The sequence below is a fragment of the Quercus lobata genome, chromosome 2 (assembly GCF_001633185.2).
Source record: "Quercus lobata isolate SW786 chromosome 2, ValleyOak3.0 Primary Assembly, whole genome shotgun sequence".
NCBI lineage: Eukaryota > Viridiplantae > Streptophyta > Magnoliopsida > Fagales > Fagaceae > Quercus > Quercus lobata.
In genome coordinates, this window is record NC_044905.1 from 37442435 (window position 1) to 37464009 (window position 21575).

General features: G+C 35.3%; 1 protein-coding gene across 2 annotated transcripts; it reads right to left on the reverse strand.

Moving 5' to 3' along the window:
- Positions 1–1727: 1727 nt before the first annotated feature.
- On the reverse strand, positions 1728–20682 carry LOC115975510 (carboxypeptidase SOL1-like). Of its 2 annotated transcripts, XM_031096308.1 has the most exons (15): positions 20372–20681; positions 20032–20107; positions 19834–19929; positions 19663–19693; positions 19472–19528; positions 18680–18775; positions 16168–16290; positions 15226–15330; positions 14410–14456; positions 5011–5136; positions 4728–4830; positions 4083–4145; positions 3661–3744; positions 2625–2688; positions 1728–2104 (listed from the first exon to the last, which is right to left on the reverse strand). In XM_031096308.1, exons 1-15 carry the CDS (start codon positions 20475–20477, stop codon positions 1794–1796), a joined length of 1488 nt encoding a protein of 495 aa, XP_030952168.1. In that variant the 5' UTR covers positions 20478–20681; the 3' UTR covers positions 1728–1793. The 2 variants fall into 2 exon arrangements, with proteins under 2 accessions (XP_030952168.1, XP_030952169.1); XM_031096309.1 differs by lacking the exon at positions 5011–5136 and having other exon boundaries at positions 20372–20682.
- Positions 20683–21575: the final 893 nt, after the last annotated feature.

Sequence of the window (21575 nt, forward strand, 5' to 3'; positions counted from 1 at the left end):
CAGCAGTGACTTTGGATAAGAATAAATAAGTAGAAGTTTGAATTAAAGATTAGGAATGATACATGTATTAGGGGCAGTTTAGGAATTGTCTAGTAAGTCATCCCTATAATGTAGGAGGCGATAAGTATAGATAGCTTGTTGTCAGAAATAAAATTTTGAACACTCTGACCCTATTTTTTTAAAGCACAATTGAAATAATCTTGAATATTATCCTATTACAAATATATTGGCATTTTTAAACAATGAAAAATGCCCAACAACAAACCAATTTGATCTAAAACTTTTAAAATAAAAATTAGTGGATGAATTTGAATGTGCTTTTAATTTGTTATTTGTTGAGTGGAGACTAGGGCGTGAGATAGGCCGAGAGTGACTGAGTGAAGACAAAAGCAAATGTTAATACAACAAAAAATTTCTTAGTGTCCAATCTATTTGAGTTTTTGCTAATGCTAAAAGTACGGTAAATAAGGTAAAAGCTTAAAAAAATAAGTAAGGACTCAAATGGGACCTACAAATAGTAGGAAAAAACAAAGTAACAAGCTAGTTTATAATCAAGACTCAAATGCACACTTAATTCATTTACAAAGAACAATAATTGTCAAAGTTGAGTTGAGAGTAAAGACAAACTAATAGATAAAAGAATTCTAATCAATAATAATTGAAGTTCACTTAACAACAATAATAATGAATATGTTTATTGTATTTAGAAACAATAGATGATTTCCAAGATTTCATCTCAATAAGAATGATTAGTATGTTTATTATATTATGAAACAATATTCCAAATGAACTAATAGTTTATTCATAAACTATTAGTTTATCTTTTATTCAAAAACCACAAATTTGTAATAAGAAAACTTTATAGATCACAAGATTCTTCTCTAATCCAAGATTGTCTTTTTATTGACCCCCTAAAAAAAATATCTAACAACTGTATATTTTCTTTTAAAAGGCATAACATATTAATGAAAGTTTAAGCGGAAATTTATCCTAAATTCTCTTTTTCATTCCTCATTCAAGAGAGATCATTTCTCGTCCAAGAGAGTGGTTATCTCAAATACAACTAACAACCCTTCGTTTAATTCTATAAACAGTAGGTTCTATCAACTTTCTTCTTCCTAATTTCTTGAGTATAAATGAGTAATACACACTCTTGCACATAACCGTAAACACAAGAAAATTTCGTGTTTGTACGGTTGTGTGCAAAAGTGTGTGTAACAACAATTACCCAAATAAGTAAATATACTAGTTTCTTCATCAAAATGATGTAATGGGTCATCTCATTGCTGTGCCCATATGTGAAACTTCTGCAGCATACACTAGAATGTTTGAGAGTGCTGGGACATGTTAAAATCTTTTTTAACACATTTTCATCCGTTTCGGCAGAGATCAGGCCACCAAATTTATTGCTGGTTTTTTCTCACCTATGTAGAATATTAAACCAATTAAGTTATGCCACTTTAATAGGGTGAAACGAAATGAAAAAATGAGTTAACATGGACAAGAAAATGTTCATTTTCCGATCATTTAGAAACAAACAAATAAATGATTCACTGGTCTGCTCTTACCAACATGATGATATAGTCTTGTAGAAGAGCTTGGCCAGAAGCTTTTTAACTCTTCTAATTAGCAACACAAATAATACTTGGATATATACAAGAAATACAAAGCATATTACAGTATAAACTAGCAGCAACCAAGCAATAGATGCCATTTTCGAAAAAGAAATTTTAATTTTTTTTATGAGGTAAAATATACATAAAGCTTTCACAAAAGTAATAAAGTTAAGAGCATCATACCCCAGCTAGCCTTTTTGGCCCTACTACTTGTCTATGTTTTGAAAGGTTACTTTTCATTCTCCTCTGAAATAAAAAGCAAAGAAACCCTACAATAATCAAAATAAAACAAACTTCCAAATGGCCCCCCAAAAGAAAATCAACAAATTCGAGCCTGATTGTATTGCCACAGTCACATTCACAGCCACTTCGTAGAAGATTCCCCTTCAGTGTGACTTCTGCGTCAAGAACAAAATCTAATGTCATTGCAGCTTCATCCAACCAGATACACGTACTTCTCAATTTGTATCCTGGCATGGCCGCCATAACTGCAGTCAAAGTCATATCAAGATCAGAGACCAGATACATATCTTAAAACAAAAGCAACATAAGACAAGTGCTGTAGAGCAAGGTGGCCACTAATTGTTTTTCCAATGAATGTTTTGGTGTATTACATTTTAAAAAAATGGCCTTTGGAGTTAAGATGTGTATCTCAGTCCCTCATACATGATGCCATTTTTTTACAACTTCTCTTGTCAGATAACAAGACCATAACATGCTTGAACACACAAAATTCATCAAAAGTTAGCAATTTTCCATTTTTCTAATGGACTTCAATATTTTAAAGTTTCCATCTGGATTGTAAGCTCTATTTTTAAAAAATAGCTCATTTCATGATGAATCCGACAAAATGTATTAGTGAGGCATATATAGTGCGGCTTAGTAATAAAGTTTTGTGCTATGAATGCATGAGTGGGTAAAGAGTACATATGTTGAGCTATTTCCTAAATTACCAAAATGCATCCCCAATAAAGGAACTTCAAAGCATGCTAATCAAAGGAAAAATACCTTCATACCGCCCTCTTGGGGCAAGCAAGCGATGGTAATCAGCAAAAGTTTTGCCTGATTTGACCTGTCAATAAAGTTTAGAAGACACCAAAGCACATGTTATGAAAGAGAAGAACAACTCAACCACCACTTTCTCAAGTAATGCCTAAAAGTTTAGAATTACGTAATGATCAAGCAACAAGAAGCCAATATTATTTTTATGTGTCAGTGGGAATTAGGTAATTTTCTAGTTTCTGGACATGGGTCCATTGGCCATTGGATCTTATTTTGGGATTTGATTATATTACTGGTTTTTATTTGTGAGTTTAGTTATTAAGCTTGGGTTTAATTATCAAAGCCCAAGTCCTATCAGGGTTATGTTCTGACCTGCGAAGTTTGACTGAATAATGGAGAGGATCAAGCTAAGGATTGTATGGAGAAACTAAGTACTAGAGTCATGTAACTACTGCTGGTTGTTGGATGGGATTTTCTAATAATTATTGTTATTTGAATTCCTTAGACTTTGGTTAGTATAGAGTTATCTCAATAACGTTTCCTAGTTTCTAGGAATGCTAAGCATTATCAGTTAGTTTATTTCAGATGCGTTTGCTATTATCATTTCAGATCATTAGAGCCATATTTAAGCAAGAGAATGAATAATAAAAAAAGACAGCAGAAATATAACCCAAAACCCAGGAGGCTGGTCACCTAGAATGAGACGAAATATATATCTCACATTGAATATAACCCAGTTGATAATATGTATTCTAAATTTTAAGTTGCCATGAAACTTTGTTTGAAGTTTGTGTGATGCAACCTTCTCTGAGGTGTGATGCCAAGGAAAGCCTAGGTGTGATACTTAGGAAATCTGAGTGTGATGCCTAGAGAGTTCATCTTTTGTTCTTCTTTGTCCTTAAACTTCCAGTAACAAACCCAATGCCTATAAGAAACTATATGCACAAATGAATTTCAACGCATGAACTTATAAACTAAAAAAAACAGCAACAAGATTGCATAAAACAGAATCAATTATGAGTATGCATGGTTGTAAACATACCGACTGATTCATTCCCTTCACTGTAATAAAACCAGGCAGTGGCCTTCCCCCATCTGATGAAAAGATTCTTCCATGTACTCCTGTCTAAAGAGTAAAGAGTACAACTCATATTGCAAAACGATTTCATGCACCATGTGAAATCAACACAAAAAAAAATATATATATATATATATATATGTGTGTGTATATATGGCATAACTAAAGTAAGTTTCTAATGGTTATCCTAAATGTGTCACATAAGAGTATAAGATCTAGGACTAAGACAAAAGATTTTGACAAGTAAAACATATCTGCTTATGAATTAGATTCGCATATATGATGGAATGTGCACCATGATCATTATTGTGCCAGATAGTCTACTATAGAAACTGCAAGATTGTTATATGAGAAAAGAGTTAGCAGTCAAACAAACCATAACATACCTTCACAAGGCTCGCAACAAGATTAAGCATGCTCATTTTGTTGTATTCCCAAAGAGTAGGAAGCTGCATATTAACATAAGGCAATGAAGAGAACACAATTAACAACTAAATAATAGCTAGACATCAAAAGGAAAGTGAAAGGTAAAAGTTAGAGGAAAGTTCATTTTTGACCCTGAAAGTTTGGAGTTGTTTTCATTTTGGCCCTTTACATTTCAAATTTTTTTTATTTTGACTGTGTAGGTTTGATTCCATTTCTGTATTGACTTTGTCATCCATTTTTGTTAGTATTCTGACTATTAAGTTCCCTTAATGCTTAACCATTCCATGAAATACTATTACTAAAATGTTGTGGAATGCAGGAATTTCATTGTTGTAGGCAGAAAACATATTATGGACAGTTAGATTACTAACAAAAATTAAACCATATAATAGTTGATAGGGACCTCCATTGATAAGTTACTACTTTAAAGATCACTTTATCATACATACAGTAACAGGACTACCAAGTTCTAATCATAGACTACTCCAATTCCTCCTCTCCCAAAGGAAAAAAAGACTTTTAGGAGTTAAAAGAATCATCAATAGTACCATTCAAGTTTTATACTAGTAAAAATGAAGATATTGACAATTAAACTGAGATCTAACCTCAGTAGCAGAAGGCCATTTGTTATCACTTATCTCCAAGGTCAATTCAAAACAACCATAATGTATATAATTCCAGTCTTGCATGCCACCATATATAGGGTACCTGCAACAAATATCTTGTGAAACAACTGTGAAAAATATATTATAAGAAAAAAAGACCAGCATTTCTGAAAAGTTCTCAGATGACTACAGAAGCAGAAATGAAGAATGCCTTGAACAATTGTGATGCAAATGTACTTCTTTAGTTAAAAACTTTCATCAGCATCACTTTTATGCTGCATACCAAGATGCTCCATTCGTAATTCCTCCTCGAAATTCCTTGCTCAGAGACATGTTATAGTGAGACTGACTATATATACTTGCCATGAACCGGAATGTTTCATCATCAGGACATCCAAAGTAATTTGTCCTGAAATTGATTCACATCAAAAGACAAAGCTAAGTTTGAAAGGAAAATCTAAATTGACGAAAATCTTCGGCAATGAATAAACAGAATGTGTCCTGTGATAAAATTACAAACTCAATTTTTCTGGACATCCTTTTATTTAGTTCTTAAAGCTAAGAGATGCTAACAGTGATTCATACAAGAAAATGCCAATGCTCTGACACCTAGAGTTTAGGTTGTCATGACATGTTGGACACTAGAACAAGCATCAATTAAGCCAAAATCACAGAGTGTTGAGGATATGAGACTTGAAATTCCCTTTGCCATCATATGGAAAAATTAAGTGAGAGCAACAAAACTAACCATACAATAAACTTAGACTGAACCCAAATGACAACCATGATATAACAGAACACTGAGAAACCGGATGATCATGAAATACCTAAACTATGAATATAAAATTATGCAAGTTTGCATATCCATAGATAACTTTTGAAGTACACCTTTTGTCCTGAAATTTGGTCTATGTTTGATTTTCATTCCCAAAATTTTAAAAGTAATCATCTCATTCCTGAAAATTGTAAATGATATTTGATCCTTCAGGCCATCTGTGGTTAAATTTATGACAGGCTTAGCTTTATAGCGTGTTTAGTCAGAACTTAATCTGACACGTACATAATTTCTTTAACAGCAAATGGACAAGTAGCCAAAATTGATACCTTTTAAATTTTTCAGAAACAATGCTGTAACTTCTTAAATTTGGGGGACAAAAATCAAACTAGGACCAAATTTCGACAAAAAATATATTTCAGCCATAATTATTTAAAGGAAATCAAAAGATATTTATGAAACTAATTTCAAAATAAGCTGAATGGGTTTGACAAAGTAACGACTACACTTGGTAGCACATTCCATATAGTGATAAGATTATGACCTTAGAGCATCCACAGCAGACGTTGTAAAAAAAATGCCATTTTAAAACATCAAACACCTACTTTATTATTTTACCACATCATTTTACAACATCTCATTTATTAGATGTTTTATACTTCAATTTTATACATTAAAATAATATTTACACCACATTAAAATAATATATTAAATTCCTCCCCTCATCCTCATCATCATCAACTACCACCGCAACAACGACATCAACAACAACCAGAAAAATTGTTGCCGCCACAATCACCAGGAAAAAAAAAAAAAACACAACCACCAAAATCAACCCACAACCGCCGCCAAATCCACCACCAAAACAGAAAAACAAAGACAAAAACAGATCAGAAATCATCATCATCATCAACCATCACTGCAACAACAACCAGAAAAATTGTTGCGGCCACAATCACCAGGAAAAAAAAAAAAAACCACAACCACCAAAATCAACCGCCGCCGAATCCACCACCAAAGCAGAAAAACAAAGACAAAAACAGATCAGAACAGAGATCGGCACCACCACCGATTCGCCCACCAGTCGACCCACCCACTACCACCGATTCGCCCACCGCCATAACCCACAACCCGAACCCACCCACCACCGATCTGCCCATCTCAACCCACCCACCGCCATAACCCACAACCCGAACCCACCCACCACCAATCTGCCCATCCGAACCCACCCATAAAACCACAGCCAAAAAAAGTGAACGGAAAAAAGAAAAAAGGAAAAAAAAAAAACAACCCGAAGCGGAATAGAGAAGATAGATGAACGTCGGCATCGAGTGGTGGTCTTTGGTGAGATCGGCAGCGTTGAGTGGCGGCCAAGCCACAAATCACATTTCACACAACCCAAACACACGAAATCTAGCAAACAACCACCATGATGCCCACGCCAATGACCAACAGATCTCCTAGCCGATGACCCATGCCAGTCAGAGACCCACGAACCCACCAAATCACAAAATCAAATCACCCCACTGAAATCAAACTACAAAACCCACCAAAATCATATCACACTTGCCGAACCACCATCACCCAAACCCACGAAATCAACCCAGACTCACACTTGTCGAAGAACCGAACCATGAATCAACCTAGACCCATGAAATCACGAACAAGGACGATCCACCACTACCCACGAAATCAACTCGGCCCACAAAGAAAGATCAACAATCAAAGAAAGAGAGGGAGAGTCAGAAAGAAAGAGAAAGAGGAGACACAGACAGAGATGGAGAGGCGGAGAGAAAGAGAAAGAGAGAAGAGAAAAAAATAAAGTGAAGAGAGAGGAGAGAGAAAAAAGAATAAAAAATTAATAAAACTTATACCATTTTCGTCCGTACCGTTGCAAATTTGCAACGGTACTGTTCATATGTGGTATAATTTTTACCCTTTGGAACATCTGATAAAGCTCCGTTTTTGTGTTTGGTGTGCTAAATGTGCCACAAATTTGGCATTTGGCACATTTAGCACATCTGCTGCGGGTGCTCTTACATACTTGGTAGACTCACCCTTATTAAAAGTACATTATATAACTTGCCTACCTATTTCCTCTCTTTATTCCCTATTCCTGTTGATGTGGCTAATCAGATTGAACAGCTTCGGCAAAATTTCTTATTGGACAGGTTAGGGGATGAGCCTAAATTTCATGTGGTGAATTGGGCTAAAGTTTGTGATCCTCTTCCCTCTGGTGGTTTGGCTATTAGGAGTTTGAGGCGTTTTAATGAAGCACTACTAGGGAAGTGGCTATGGAGGCTTGGGCTTGAGAGGGATGCATTATGGAGGAGAGTGAAAGAAGTGAAATGTGGTTGACTTGTGAATGGGGCAGGGCGGGGGTTGTTCTAACTCTGTGTCTGGTCCTTATAGGGTGAGTTTGTGGAAGTACATTAGACGTGGCTATCTACTTTGTCAAGTTATCTTTAGTTTGAGTTCAGGGATGGATCAAGAGTAACGTTTTGGCAGGATCAATGGTGAGGGGATGATTCTCTTGTCATGTACTTTCCTGAGTTATTCAGAATTTTCCATGAGGAGGTTAGTGTGCTAGATCTTATGCAATTCACTAATGGGCCACTGGGATGTCAATTTCATAAGAGCTGTGCAGGGTTGGGAGTTGAAGTCTTTGTCAAATTTCATGGATGTAATTTATGGTGCATCAGTAAAAGGAAGGAGGACAAACTGTGCTGGAAACCAGATAAGAACACGGGATTTACAGTGAGCAGTTATTACAGGGTTCTAATTGGTAATGGTGATCTTTCTCCCCCTTGGAAGTGCATATGGAAATCACAGATTCTTTCTAGGGTTGCTTTCTTTGTCTAGACTGCAGCTTTTGGGAAAATCTTGACAATTGACAGTTTACGGAAAAAGAATGTGTGGCTTTTGGATTTGTATTATATGTGAAAATGCAATGGGTAATCAGTAGATCATCTCTTACTTCACTGTCCTATTGTTATAGATTTATGCACTATGGTGTTGGGTTGGCTTTATTTGGAGTTTGTTGGGTGATGCCAAAGACTGTTGCTGAGTTGTTTGGCCAGGTCATTTTCAGCGTCATCGAAATGGTCATTTGTAGATGGCTGTAACGCATTGCTTGATGTTGTGTTTATGGAGGGAGAGGAACAACTGGAGCTTCAAGGACACAAAGAGAACCATGTTTGATATCAAATTATTTTTCTTTAGAACTTTGTTGGATTGGATGTCAGTTTTGCATAGTCATAGTCAGTCTTTATGGTTTGTTAGCGATTTGATAGATTTATATTATCTGCGTGATTGATTGTGTTATGGATTAATATATATGTCAGGAACATATTTGTAATAGGATACCTTTTATATATATATATATATATATGATAGTTTGTGTTAGGGGGTTGACTTAAGTTACCCAAAACACTGGTTTTATTCACAACATGGTATCAGAGCGCTGCCATTAACCCCCACGACCACAACCCACCACGCCACCACTGCCAGTGACCATATTCATCAACAACCACATCACCGATCTAAATTCTGACAACCACTACCACCTGAGTTTCCCTTCCTGGAGGTGTCGCCTAGCTCCGGCGACTGAGTCTGTGGTCTCGTGACACCGTATCATCATCACCTGACCGCAATTCAGTCACGGTTCTAGTCGTCCTCCTCCGGCAACACACAGTGGCCATCAGCCATAGCTCTTACCCTCGTGCCGTTGCTGTTGGGATTTTAATCCGTATATCTCTCGTCTATTATGATTTTATAAGTATTGGGTTGGATTGTTGTGCCGGAACTTCTTTGTTAGGTGGATGTTTAGTGCTGGGCTGGTGTTTGTTGGGCTGGTGTTTGTTGTTGTTGCTGCTATGGGATTTTGCTTGACTAGTGTTTATTAATGTTACAGGTGCCCTGCATGATGTTGGTATTTGATTTGTTTAAATTGTAGAAGTTGACTTCTTTCCCAGGTCCACTTTTATTTGTTTACTGTTAGTTTTTTCTTCAACCCAACAATTATTTTTTTGTCTCCAGACATCTTATCTATTACTTCCATTCGTCTTAATGGAAGTAATTATGCTCAGTGGGCCCAAGCTGTTGATTGTTGAAGTTTATTTTCTTGGAAGGAAGAAGTTTAATTATGTGACAGAGGACCCGCCTGCATCCACTGACTCTTAAGTATGCTGATTGGAGGGCAGAGTGATGTAGGACAAATTAGGGATTTGCCTACGTTTAGTTGTGGTGGGTGGTCAGGAAAGAAAAAGAATTAGAGAGAAGTTAGGAAGAATTAGAGAGAAGTTAGGGCTGTTTAGGGGCTGTGTAAACAGTACCAGTGAACAGTAAAATTAGAAAGAAAGAAGAGAGAGAGAAGAGAGAAGGAGAAAGAAACAACAAAGGTCAACATACCTATTGCTCAAAACACTCAATTTTATTAATCAACCCATTCTACTTTTAGTACATTGAGCACAATATACATAAAGACTCTTACTTGTACTAGAAGATTCTAGACTCAAGAAAATTACCAAAATACCCTTTCAGACTTGCTCCTGAATATAAAATTGACCATAACTAATAAAATAAAAAACCCAAATTAAAAACTGTTTTAACCATAAAAGACTCATACTTAGACCATTAAAAGGGCATGACTTTCACTTCAATTGGACTTCACACAAGGACCCAATAAAATAATTCTTGAATAGGCGAATTTACAAAGTAATAGTATATTAAAATTCCATGACTCCATCAGAGGATGCACAAATTAGGAGTTGTTTGTGGAATAGCATGGAATCTAAGATCAATTGTAGTTTGATTTACTTACCAACTACTAAACTTATTTGGGAACAGGCCAAGGAGTTGTACTCTGGTGTCAACAATTTGAAGCGAATATATGATCTTCACCAAGCTTATTTCTCCTTGACTCTCAATGATGTGTCTTTGGAAGACTATTATAACAAGTTTAAGGGTATATGTGAAGAACTCAATATTTACCAACCCATCTCATCTAATTTTAAAACTATGAAGAAACAATGAGATTATATGCATGTTGCTCGCTTCCTCTTTGGCTTACCTCCAACCTTTAAATCAGTGAAATCACAACTTTTTGGCTAGGAAAGACATCCCTTCATTGAGTCAAGTTTTTGGTAGGCTTAGACAAGCTACATTATCTGATTCTAGTACTACTACTCCTGCTGTACCTTCTGGTGATACATCTGCTTTTGCCACCTCTATGGGGAGTGGTAGAGGTGGCCGTGGAGGTCGTAGCCGTTGGAGTAGAGGTCGTGGGCAAGGGGGAGGGGGTCGTGGTAGAGGGCGTGCCCCTCGTAAATGCACTTATTATCATAGAGAGAATCATACAGTGGACTTCTATTGGGAATTATATGTTGGGAGATATATGGTAAATCCTCGGCACATAAAGCTAGTCTTCAAGTTGAAGAACTGACTTCACAGTCACTTCCACCAACATCAAGAGTAGTCTCCATCCTTGAGGAAGAGTATAAGCGCCTCGTGTCTATGCATTCTAATTCTGTTAGTTCCAACTCCACTGCTACTTTGGCTCAACAAGGTACTTTCGCTGCCTATCTTGCCACTAAAGAACCTTAGGTCATTGACTCAAGTGCTACTGATCATATGACAGGTACCTTAGGTTTACTTTTTGACCTTGCACACTCTAGTAGTCTTCCCAATGTTACTTTGGCAGATGGCTCGGCCACTACAGTTTCTAGTTTTGGCACTGCTAATCTCAATTCTAATCTTTCCCTATCTTTACTCTTATATATTCCTGTCTTTCAGTTTAATCTTTTGTCAATTAGTAAACTTACTAAACTTCTAAATTGTGCAGCAATTTTTTTATCCACTCATTGTATCTTTTAGGACCTCAAGATGGGGAAGATTATTGGTGGAGGGAATGAAGCTGGTGGACTTTACTACTTGGATTGGTGTGGTTCTTCAAGTTTAGTGGCTTCTCACTTGTCTATCTCACCTATTTAGCATCATTGTCATCTTGGTCATCCCTCTCTCAAGAATTTGAAGTTGTTAGTCCCATCATGTTGTCAAGTTGACTCCTTACAATGTGAAGCTTGTCGATTGAGTAAGCACCATAGGGTGCCTTTTGTCTTTAGGCATGAGAGCCGTCTCAGTAGTGCTTTTCATTTAGTTTATTATGATATTTGGGATCCAATAAACTCTCCTTCATTGTTGGGATTTACGTATTTTGTCATTTTTGTGGATGATTATTCTATGAAAGAAAGGTTTGAATTATTCTCAATTTTCAAATCATTTTTTATGGAAATAAAAACTCAATTTAATGCTTCACTTCGTATTTTTCAATCTGATAATGCTCGTGAATATTTTCATACATCTTTGTCTCAATTTTTTTATGATCATGGTATAATTCACCAATCTTCCTATGCTCATGCTCCACAACAAAATGGAGTTGTTGAACGCAAATTGCGCCATTTGTTAGAGGTTACCGCTTACCAATGCTCTTTTGTTTCAAATGAGTGTTCCCAAATCATATTGAGATGATGCTGTGATCAGATCCCCTATAATGTACTATCTCCTAATGCACCTTCATTTTCCTTACCTCCTAAAATTTTTGGATGTGTGCTATGTTCATCTCTTAGGTCTAGGGGGTGATAAACTTGATCCTCAATCAATTAAATATGTTTTTCTTGGGTATTCTTGTACTCAAAAGGGATACCAGAGTTATTCGCCTACTCTTCGTCGTTGTTTCATTAGTGCTGATGTCACCTTTCATTAGTCTCTAACCATATTTTTCTCCTTCACCTAGTGATGCCAATTCTCTCCATTGTCTTCCTCGCTTGCCCCTAGTGTCTCTTGCTCCTGCTATTTCTCCTCCTTGAAAACTGCTCTAGGTGTATCGTCATTAGCAACAATGTCTGGTTGAGACTTCTTCCCTACCTAGTGATTCACCTCCTGATCTTGACTCTCTTCCCATTTCTTTGCAAAGGTAAGTGTACTTGTACCTCTCATCCTACTTCCCAGTTTGTCTCTTATAGCCACTTATCTCTAGCACTCCATGCTTTTACCTAGTCTCTGTCCTTTGTTGTTGTTCCTAAGTCTGTACAAGAGACCCTATCCATTCCTAGTTGGAAGGCTGCTATGGATGAAAAAATGTCTGCCTTGTCTCAAAATGCCACTTGGTCTATAGTTCCTTCGCCTCCAGGGAAAACTACTGTTTGTTGTCATTGGGTGTTTACTATGAAGTACTTACCTAATTTTTCTATTGAGTGCTAGACGGCTCGCTTGGTTGCTAAAGGGTATACCTAGACATTTGGTGTTGATTATGCAAAGACATTCTCTCCTGTTGCTAAAATATCTTTAGTCCGGATTTTAATCTCCTTAGCTACTAATCTGAGTTGACCACTATTTCAGTTAGAATGTTAAGATTGCGTTTTTAAATGGTGATATGAAGGAAGAGGTGTATATGGAGCAACCACCCGGGTTTGTTACTCAAGGGTAAATTTAGTGCAGCAGTGTTAAAGTTTAGCTTGCAACATTGCCAATCTGATCACTCTGTGTTCTCTCATACCTCGAAAAGCAGAAAGATTCTATTAATAGTGTATGTTGGTGATATCTTAATCACTAGTGATGACAAGAAGGCCGTTGATGATTTGAAGACATACCTTCAAACTTCCTTTCAAACTAAGGATCTGGGCAAACTTCCTTACTTCTTAGGTATTGAGGTAGCACGATCTAAAGAAGGTATCAATTTATCACAAAGAAAGTATGTGTTGGATATTCTGGAAGAAACTGGCTTGTTAGGATCTAAACCAATAGAGACCCCTATGGATCATAATGTCAAATTGTATGAAGATTAGGGGAAGCTATTATCTAATCTTGAGAGATATCATTGTCTAGTTGGTAAGCTAAATTATCTCACAATTACTCGCCTAGCTATATCATTTGCAGTTAGTGTTTTGAGCCAGTACATGAAAGCTCCTTGTCTTCCACATTGGGAGGCAGCTATTCAAATTGTGAGGTACCTTAAAGCACATCCAGGTCATGGTCTCTTGTATAAAGCCAATGGTCACCTACTAGTAGAAGCTTTTACAGATGTAGATTGGGCAGGATCACCTTCAGACAAAAAATCCACTACTGGATATTGCACTTTTCTAGGAGGAAACATTATTACTTGGAAAAGTAAGAAACAAAGTGTTGTAGCCAGATCTAGTGCAGAGGCTGAGTATAGAGCCATGGCGCACACATGTTGTGAGCTTTATGTGGATTAAGCATTTACTTGAGGAATTAAAGTTTGATGTGAAGCTGCCTGTGACTATGCATGTGATAATCAAGCAGCAATTCACATAACCTCCAATCCTATGTTCCATGAGCAAACTATAAGCATATTGAAGTAGATTGTCACATTACTCGTGAGAAAGTAGAGGATGGTTTAATTGCTACTCCATATGTTTCTACGAGAGTCCAAATTGCTGATATGTTTACCAACTCGTTTGGATTTATTATGCAACAAGCTGAGATTGTATGATATATACTCTCTAGTTTGAAGGGGGGTGTTATGGGTTAATATATATGTCAGGGGCATATTTGTAATATATATATAATAGTTTCTGTTAGGGGGCTGACTTAAGTTACCCTAAACACTTGTTTTATTCACAACAGATTGTATGGTCCCCAACTGTATACTCCCTGTACACTTGGGCAACTCTATTTTTTTTTTTTTTTAATAGCAATAAAAATCGTATTACTTGTAAAAATTAAATTTTAAAAATAAAAATAAAAAAAGACTATGACCTTATATGGAAAAAAGAGCAACAATGAACTGGAAGGACAGAACAGTAGAACATGACAGCAGAGAGCAATTTCAAGTTACAAAGTATATATAATGCATTGGACAATTGATCCAGGATGTAAAATCATCACCTTTTATCCTGAGTGCCATCCCACGGATAATTTGCAACAAGTGCACCCTGTGAACAGAAGAAGACGCCCTTAAAAACTCATTTTTGTGTATTCTATCTAAATACTCGTTAACTAAGAAAGAAAACACATCCTGTTTTGAACCAACGCCCATGAGACAACATTATATCTTTGGAATCAGTATAATTGAATGAGTCAACCAGGTAATAGATGACAAAAATAAGTGGATTTTGATACAGGGAAAAAAATGCATGTTCTATATTCAGTGATGTCATGAGAGTATGAGACCTTATCTTTTCTTTTCTGAAAGTCATTAAGATATCTTTCATTTTAAAGAGAGAGAAGAAAAATAAAAAAAGAAGTCAAAGGACTGACCGAACATTTCTAACAGTGGGGAGTATGATGCTGTGAATTTATACAGATGAAGCTAGTTTCAGTCTTCAGTGAAGTACTGTTTCCACCCGTTTTCAACTGGCTAAATCTATAATACTCTATGAGTAAGTCTTTGCTCATGTCTAAAAAATAAATAGAATTCAAACAAATAAAAATAAAAAGGAGCTGAAGGAGGCTGGGGGAAAGGTTGTTCATTGATAATAGAGATTCTGCTCAGCTTTCCAGAAGAGAAAAAACAAAACAAAAGTATATTTAACAATGAAGGTGTAGCACTGGCCAAAATTTTCAGTAAACACTTTTTGCTGCTAGGAAATTAAACATTAACACTCACCATAAAATCAACTTTGAGAAAGTATCCATATCAAATGGAAATAGTATGGATATGGTTTTTTGCAGTTAGTAACATGAGAAAATAAGAAGTATTACCCCATGCAAACTGGCAGATGCTGTAAATTGTACATCCCTCAACCAATTCATAATTGCTCTGGTTTCAGGTTGCCGCATATGCACGTCCTCATTCATAGGAAAGAACTGTGATTGCATGCAAATCAATGTCTTCCATTATTAAAACATCACCAAAATAGAAATGAAGAGTAACAGCATTATTTTCACATTATAATATTAAAAATATGCTTCTGAACATCCCCTCCTTTTAGTGATTTCAACCTTAAGATCTAAAATGAATCTGGACCAAAATATTTTGTTTCCAAGTTTTAAGTCGTCGATTACATTAGGTAATATTTAACAATTGAATATACACCCCAGTTGTCAATTATGACAACAAAAATGCATGTGAAAAGTCAGTCTTAAATTTCAATATCAAGATATCAACTCTTGATCTGAAAAACTCCTTTTCTTGCTTGAGTGCAGTTCATGGTACTGTTAGCAACACCAGACGGCACCCTCTGCTTTGTTTCAGTTTCAAACTAGCCTCTGTTAACTAAGATTCCTAAAATCTAAAGCAATTTAGCCATCCTATCTTTATCCAAAGAACCTTAAATTTCAACGTATGGGGCTGTCCCACATCAAATAGCCTTATTAATAACTACATACTGGTAGTCAAATGGACTGAAATTAGATAGATAATAATCTAACAAAAATTTTGCATTTTATTTATCATTGAATGAATTTTCCCTTTCAATAATGTTATAGAAAACTACAATTCTACAAGTGAGGATTTGAATTCCAAATTAGAAAAGTCCCAATAACATACAACTTTATTGCAGTCATGGATGATTTCTATGAAAACTACAATATATCCTACAGTCTAGGACATAGTATCACGATTAAAATAGTGCCAACTCACGAATTTTAGATCCAGATTAAACAAGTGTGTCATATAAAAATACGATTTAACAAAAATTATACCTGATCAGGAAAATCTCGATTTAGATCAACATTGTTTGCATTACCACGCCTCCTAAGTGAAAAACCATCAGGATTCATGGTTGGTAGTATATGAAGGTGAACATTCTCTACAATCAATGTAGCCTGACCAAACCAATGGAATGTAAGAAAATATTTTATCATTGAATTACATAAAAATCAATATCCAAATTACAAATCATGCAAGATTATGTATGTCACAACTTGAGGATAGTGCTAGCAAACATATGCGCCATACCCAAAAGGACCAAGCCACAATTAGGGCTCCTCATAATCGATTGTATCAACCTTATAAATACTCAATGTGGGACTCAGTTACGACTGATACGAGACTCGATACACGCCTACAGAACACCTTCACAATCCAAGTCGACACATAAATCCATACAATTCGAGGTAAAATTTCCGCCACATTATGCTGCAATATTTCAAGCTACATGGTGTTTCCAAGTTGATTTTAATAACAATTGTCACAACACCAAGAAAGCACACTACTTCTACACTATGCCCCAAGAAAACTAGTCAAGTTGGAGGTCCCTCATGATCGCTTATATGACCCAAATCGATCTAGTACAAGTGATTTGGAACTCAACACACGCTCACACAATGCTATTAGTACAAATGCAATTCGATATCACAATTGACGTCCTCGTCAAAGCCTGCATTATGTTGTAGTGCCTCTAAGCAACATGGTGTTACCAGGTTGACTATAATGTCATTGATCACAAGAGCACTAGCCACATCTATGGTATGCCACAAAATGAATAGTCAAGTTACAATTAGGGTTTCTTTTAATTGCTTATAGAGCCTAGTTTGACAAAGTAAACACTCGAAGTGGGAATCAGCACACACCTACACAACCCTAACACCAAATCCATACAATCCAAGGTATTACAATGTAATTGGTGTATACATAAACGTAGAACAAGTTATGTTGGTTTATAACCAAAGAAGATTTGAGTTTACATGTACTCTTATTAAAGGATTCCCTATAATCAAAGGAATCAAACTCTTCTTTTTTAAGAGATTAGTTTCAAATCTTAAACTCTTCTTTTTTAAGACCCTTCTGGATTGGGTTGCAGTGTTAGGCTTTCGTTCTTCTTTTTCAGTCCATGGCTTCATGGACTTTTGTACTTTATGCACTTGAATTGCTTTTGTCATCTGAGTGTTATGTTGGCTTATAACCAAAGAAGATTTGAGTTTACATGTATTCTTCTTAAAGGATTTTCTATAATCAAAGGAATCAAACTCTTATTTTTTAAGAGATCAGTTTCAAATCTTAAACTCCTCTTTTTTAAGACTCCTCTGGATTGGGTTGCAGAGTTTGGCTTTCTTCTTTTTTAGTCCATGGTTTCATGGACTTTTGTACTTTATGCACTTGACTTGCTTTTGTCCCTGATGTATACTTCCTATATACTCAGGCGACATCTTTCTTCTTCTTTTTTAATATATTTTTATTACTTATCAAAAAAAAAAATCAAAGTAATCAAACAAACAGCAAAAAAAGGTTTTTAAAAAGTAAAACACAAAATACAATCATGAGTAGCATAGAGATATGCGAGGTGGATAGAAATGATCTAATGAATACAAAATTAAAATACAATTGAATTTTTAGCAGAATTTCTTCTTTCTGTTAAGTATTAACCATGGATAAGGCTCAACCTGGTTAAATGATTAGTTCATGTTTCAAGGGACAAAATAAACTACAAGTTCTAATGCATTTGAGTGAGCAACTTGGGAGGAATTTAAGTCAATTACAAATCTGAAAGTTTCCTCTGTAAATTCCTCTTTTAGGATCAAAAAACAAAATTTTGAATCACTAAAATAATTTCTAAGAGTTGAATTATTTACTTTCAATTGTGTATTTTAGGAATTCACAAATCTGGCAACTTCATTGAAAAGTCTGTGTCTCCTTTCAATTCATCAAGCCTACCCATCATAAACTACTCGCAAAGCAAGTATAAAGAGAGTGCTAAAAAAGCATGTAAACTGTAAAGTAACTACTGAAATGAAAAGCAGCCAGCAACTGGAAAATTAACCTAATCATATTTTTCACAAACTATGCACAAAGGTGACAGGGGTTTGAGTCCAGGAATCAACCTCTCCAAAATAAAATTTGGGGGTAAGACTGCCTACCATGATCTCTCCCAAATCCTACAAAAATGAGAGCTTTGTGCATAGGATACAACCTTTATGCACAAAGCTAGTGCAAAAAGAATGGAGGAAAAAGAAGAAGGAAGCCAAAGAAACCCAAAGAATCATATACAACAACAAGCCTTGATCCCAAATTTTTGGGGTTGGCTATGAATCCTCAACATATTAGTTAGGATTGGCCACATGTATTCTTTTCATCTATTCTATTCTATCTGAAGTCATATTCTCTATTACATTAAAATTGTAAAATGATGGTTTCATAAAATTTGTCACATTAAAAGAACCAAAGGGAGCAAGCAATAAATCTGCAATGTCACGGAAAATAAGGGGCAAAAAGTACCAAGGGATCCTTTAGATGATTATCACATATCCAATTTGCAAGAAACAATAGAAGCTCACGGCCCACAGGTTCATCCCCGTGCACATTTCCAATGTACTGCAATATCAAATAAAACGGTCACCATGTTTCTCATACTATTATAGGTTCAAAAGTTTTATTAAAAAATAAAAGGTCATACTCAATGCATAAAGCTCCCACTTTTTTTGCGGGGTGTAGAAGAGTTAAATGCATTCAAAGGGAACAGTAATGAAATGCTTTCAAATATGATATAAGAATCTCTCACTCTCTCTCTCTCTCTCTCTCTCTCTCTCTCTCTCTCTCTCAGATTTTTTGTTAGTTGTGGCATCCTACAGACATGAATATCCACATCCCTATCACACAGCTCACTAATTAATCATAGCCTTATTCATCCAAAAAAGAAGAAGAAGAATTATAGATTTAACTCAACCATATACACTATTATTTGTTGGGCAAGCATTCAAGGAACCAAAAAATTCTTATTTTTGCATCCTTATAATTTCCTGACAAATCAAGTAAATCAATTTGATATACTTTTTTTTCTTTTTCGGTATATTGTGTCATTGCTATTCTAAAATTCAACCAAAAGCAGTGACTGAGACCTTCTCTTTACACCCAAACAGGTTCAAAAACACTTAGCTGTATGTGAAAAGCATAAGAAATCGAATATACGGCTGAAAGTTACAGCCTCAAAGATTATCCCAATAGATCAATATTTAGAAAAGATAAGAATTGAGTCTGTTCATGTCCCTGCAGAAAAAACAGATGACTCACCTTAAATGCAGGTTCAGCCTCTTCTTCTCCAGGCTTGTCAGAAATTTCTATCACCCACTACAGCCAACAGAACAGACGAGACCCACCAAAAACGGCAGTCATTCACAACCCAACAGAGGTTATTTAGAATTTGAAATCCAAAATAAAGACAATACAGAAAGAAATGGAACTAAGTCAAGTGCAATGATTACCAGTGGAACTCCCTTGACACTCTTCCCTATACTGATAACCCATTCCAAGAATCCCCCAAAGAGAGAAACAAATAACAAGTCAGCATTAGCACCAAAACAAACATTGTGTTTATTATTATACTAACTGTCTAAATTTAACAACAACAACAAAAAAAGGTTATACAAAATCACCTGTATATCCTAGAAATGTGACTACATCGTTGCGCAAACGCCTTGAGGGCCTTCTCTAGTTGAGAATTAGTCATGTAACCTCGAGCAATGTCAAGACTATGACATGACACAAATCCAACATTCAATTATTATTTTCTTAGGAAAACAAACTATATATAATATCCAAATAAGGAAAGTGTTACAAAATAAACAAACTACCTTAAATGTAACCGGTTATCCTCAAACAAGTGCCGTGCAGTAGAACCCGAATTATAACTACTATTTTCAAAAATGCCTGTTAAAATCAAAGGTACAATAATTACAGTTATAAACTAAATAGTAATACAATTCTTATTTACCAAGAACCAAAGAAAAGAGCTTGCGATTCGTAAAGGTGAAGTGAAAAAGGAAAGTTTTTTTAAGTTGAGATTCTTAATTTTTGGAAAGTCAAAATTAACGAGGAATCTGAGATTCTCAGACGGCATTCCATTTCCTTTCCTACAGTTTCTCAGCAACCAAACAAAAGATTAGAGAGAGAGAGAGAGAGAGAGAGAGAGACCTGAAGAGAGAGAAGAGTGTTGTTGTTGACCGCCTCTGGCAAAGGTAGGGTGAAGAAAAGTGGAAAAGGTGAGAGAAAGGAAGACGAGAGAAAAGAGAAGTTCCATTTTTCTGTAGTGATGATGATGATTGATTTTGATCTTCTTCGCATTTGATGTGTTTGTTTATTTTTATATTCAGGTAGGTTTTTCGGTTTATATATTTATGAGTTATGATTAGAGTTTGAGAGAAAATGAGAGTTGAGAGGAGACTCGAAGAGTGAGTCAGCGAAGCGAGGAAGACGCCCACTGCATCTGATCCCACGTGAGAACGACGCCGCCCTAATATAACAACAAAGTTTAAAAATCAAATATAAAATATTAGACTCGGTGCGTGCAACAATGCTACTTTTTTTTTTCCTTTTTCTTTTTTAAGGTTAAAAGCATCTATAATAATGGTGCTATTTTTTAATTATTTAATATCATAAAAAGTTATTTTCTCTATTTTACTTACTTGTTTTACAAAATATTTATTATTAATGAATCTATTTTAGTTTTTAAGACAATAAAATAATACTAACCTCTGAGCATGCATGTGTTTTTTGGTATAGATTGATAATTTACATTTATTATAATTTGGAATTTTTAATTTTTCTAATCACAAAAACAAAAACAAACAACCAAAAAAATTTAAGGGTGTGATGAAGAAATTATTTCCCACACAAATACATAAATCAATATTACCAAGAATTTTGGAAGATACCTGTTTGCTGAACAAATGATTTAAGTATTGATTGCATTTGCCAATCTCAATCCTAGACCTCATAAAATGTGTCCCTAATATCCAATTCATTGAAGTCATCAATTAGTTGCTAAATTATGGCTTAATTTTAAAAAATAACCATTGAAAAGCACAAATTGAACAAATTGTCAAAAAAAAAATTATAGAGAAAAAGAAACATGAAATTGATGAGAATGAAACTTGGCCTCCACAAATATAAAATAAATATAAAACTGACTAACAAATGTGGAGGTTAGTAATAATAAGGAGATCGTGAGTGAGAAATTGAAAAATAAAAATAAAAGTATGAGAAATAGTAATAACTGCTTTTTAGTGGGGATGTTAGGATGATAAGGATTGACAGAAGTTATAGTACTAGTTTTATAGTAGGAGTCTTTTTTCTTTTCTTTTTTAATAAAGAAGAAGAGATTTGGGAAAATAAAAAC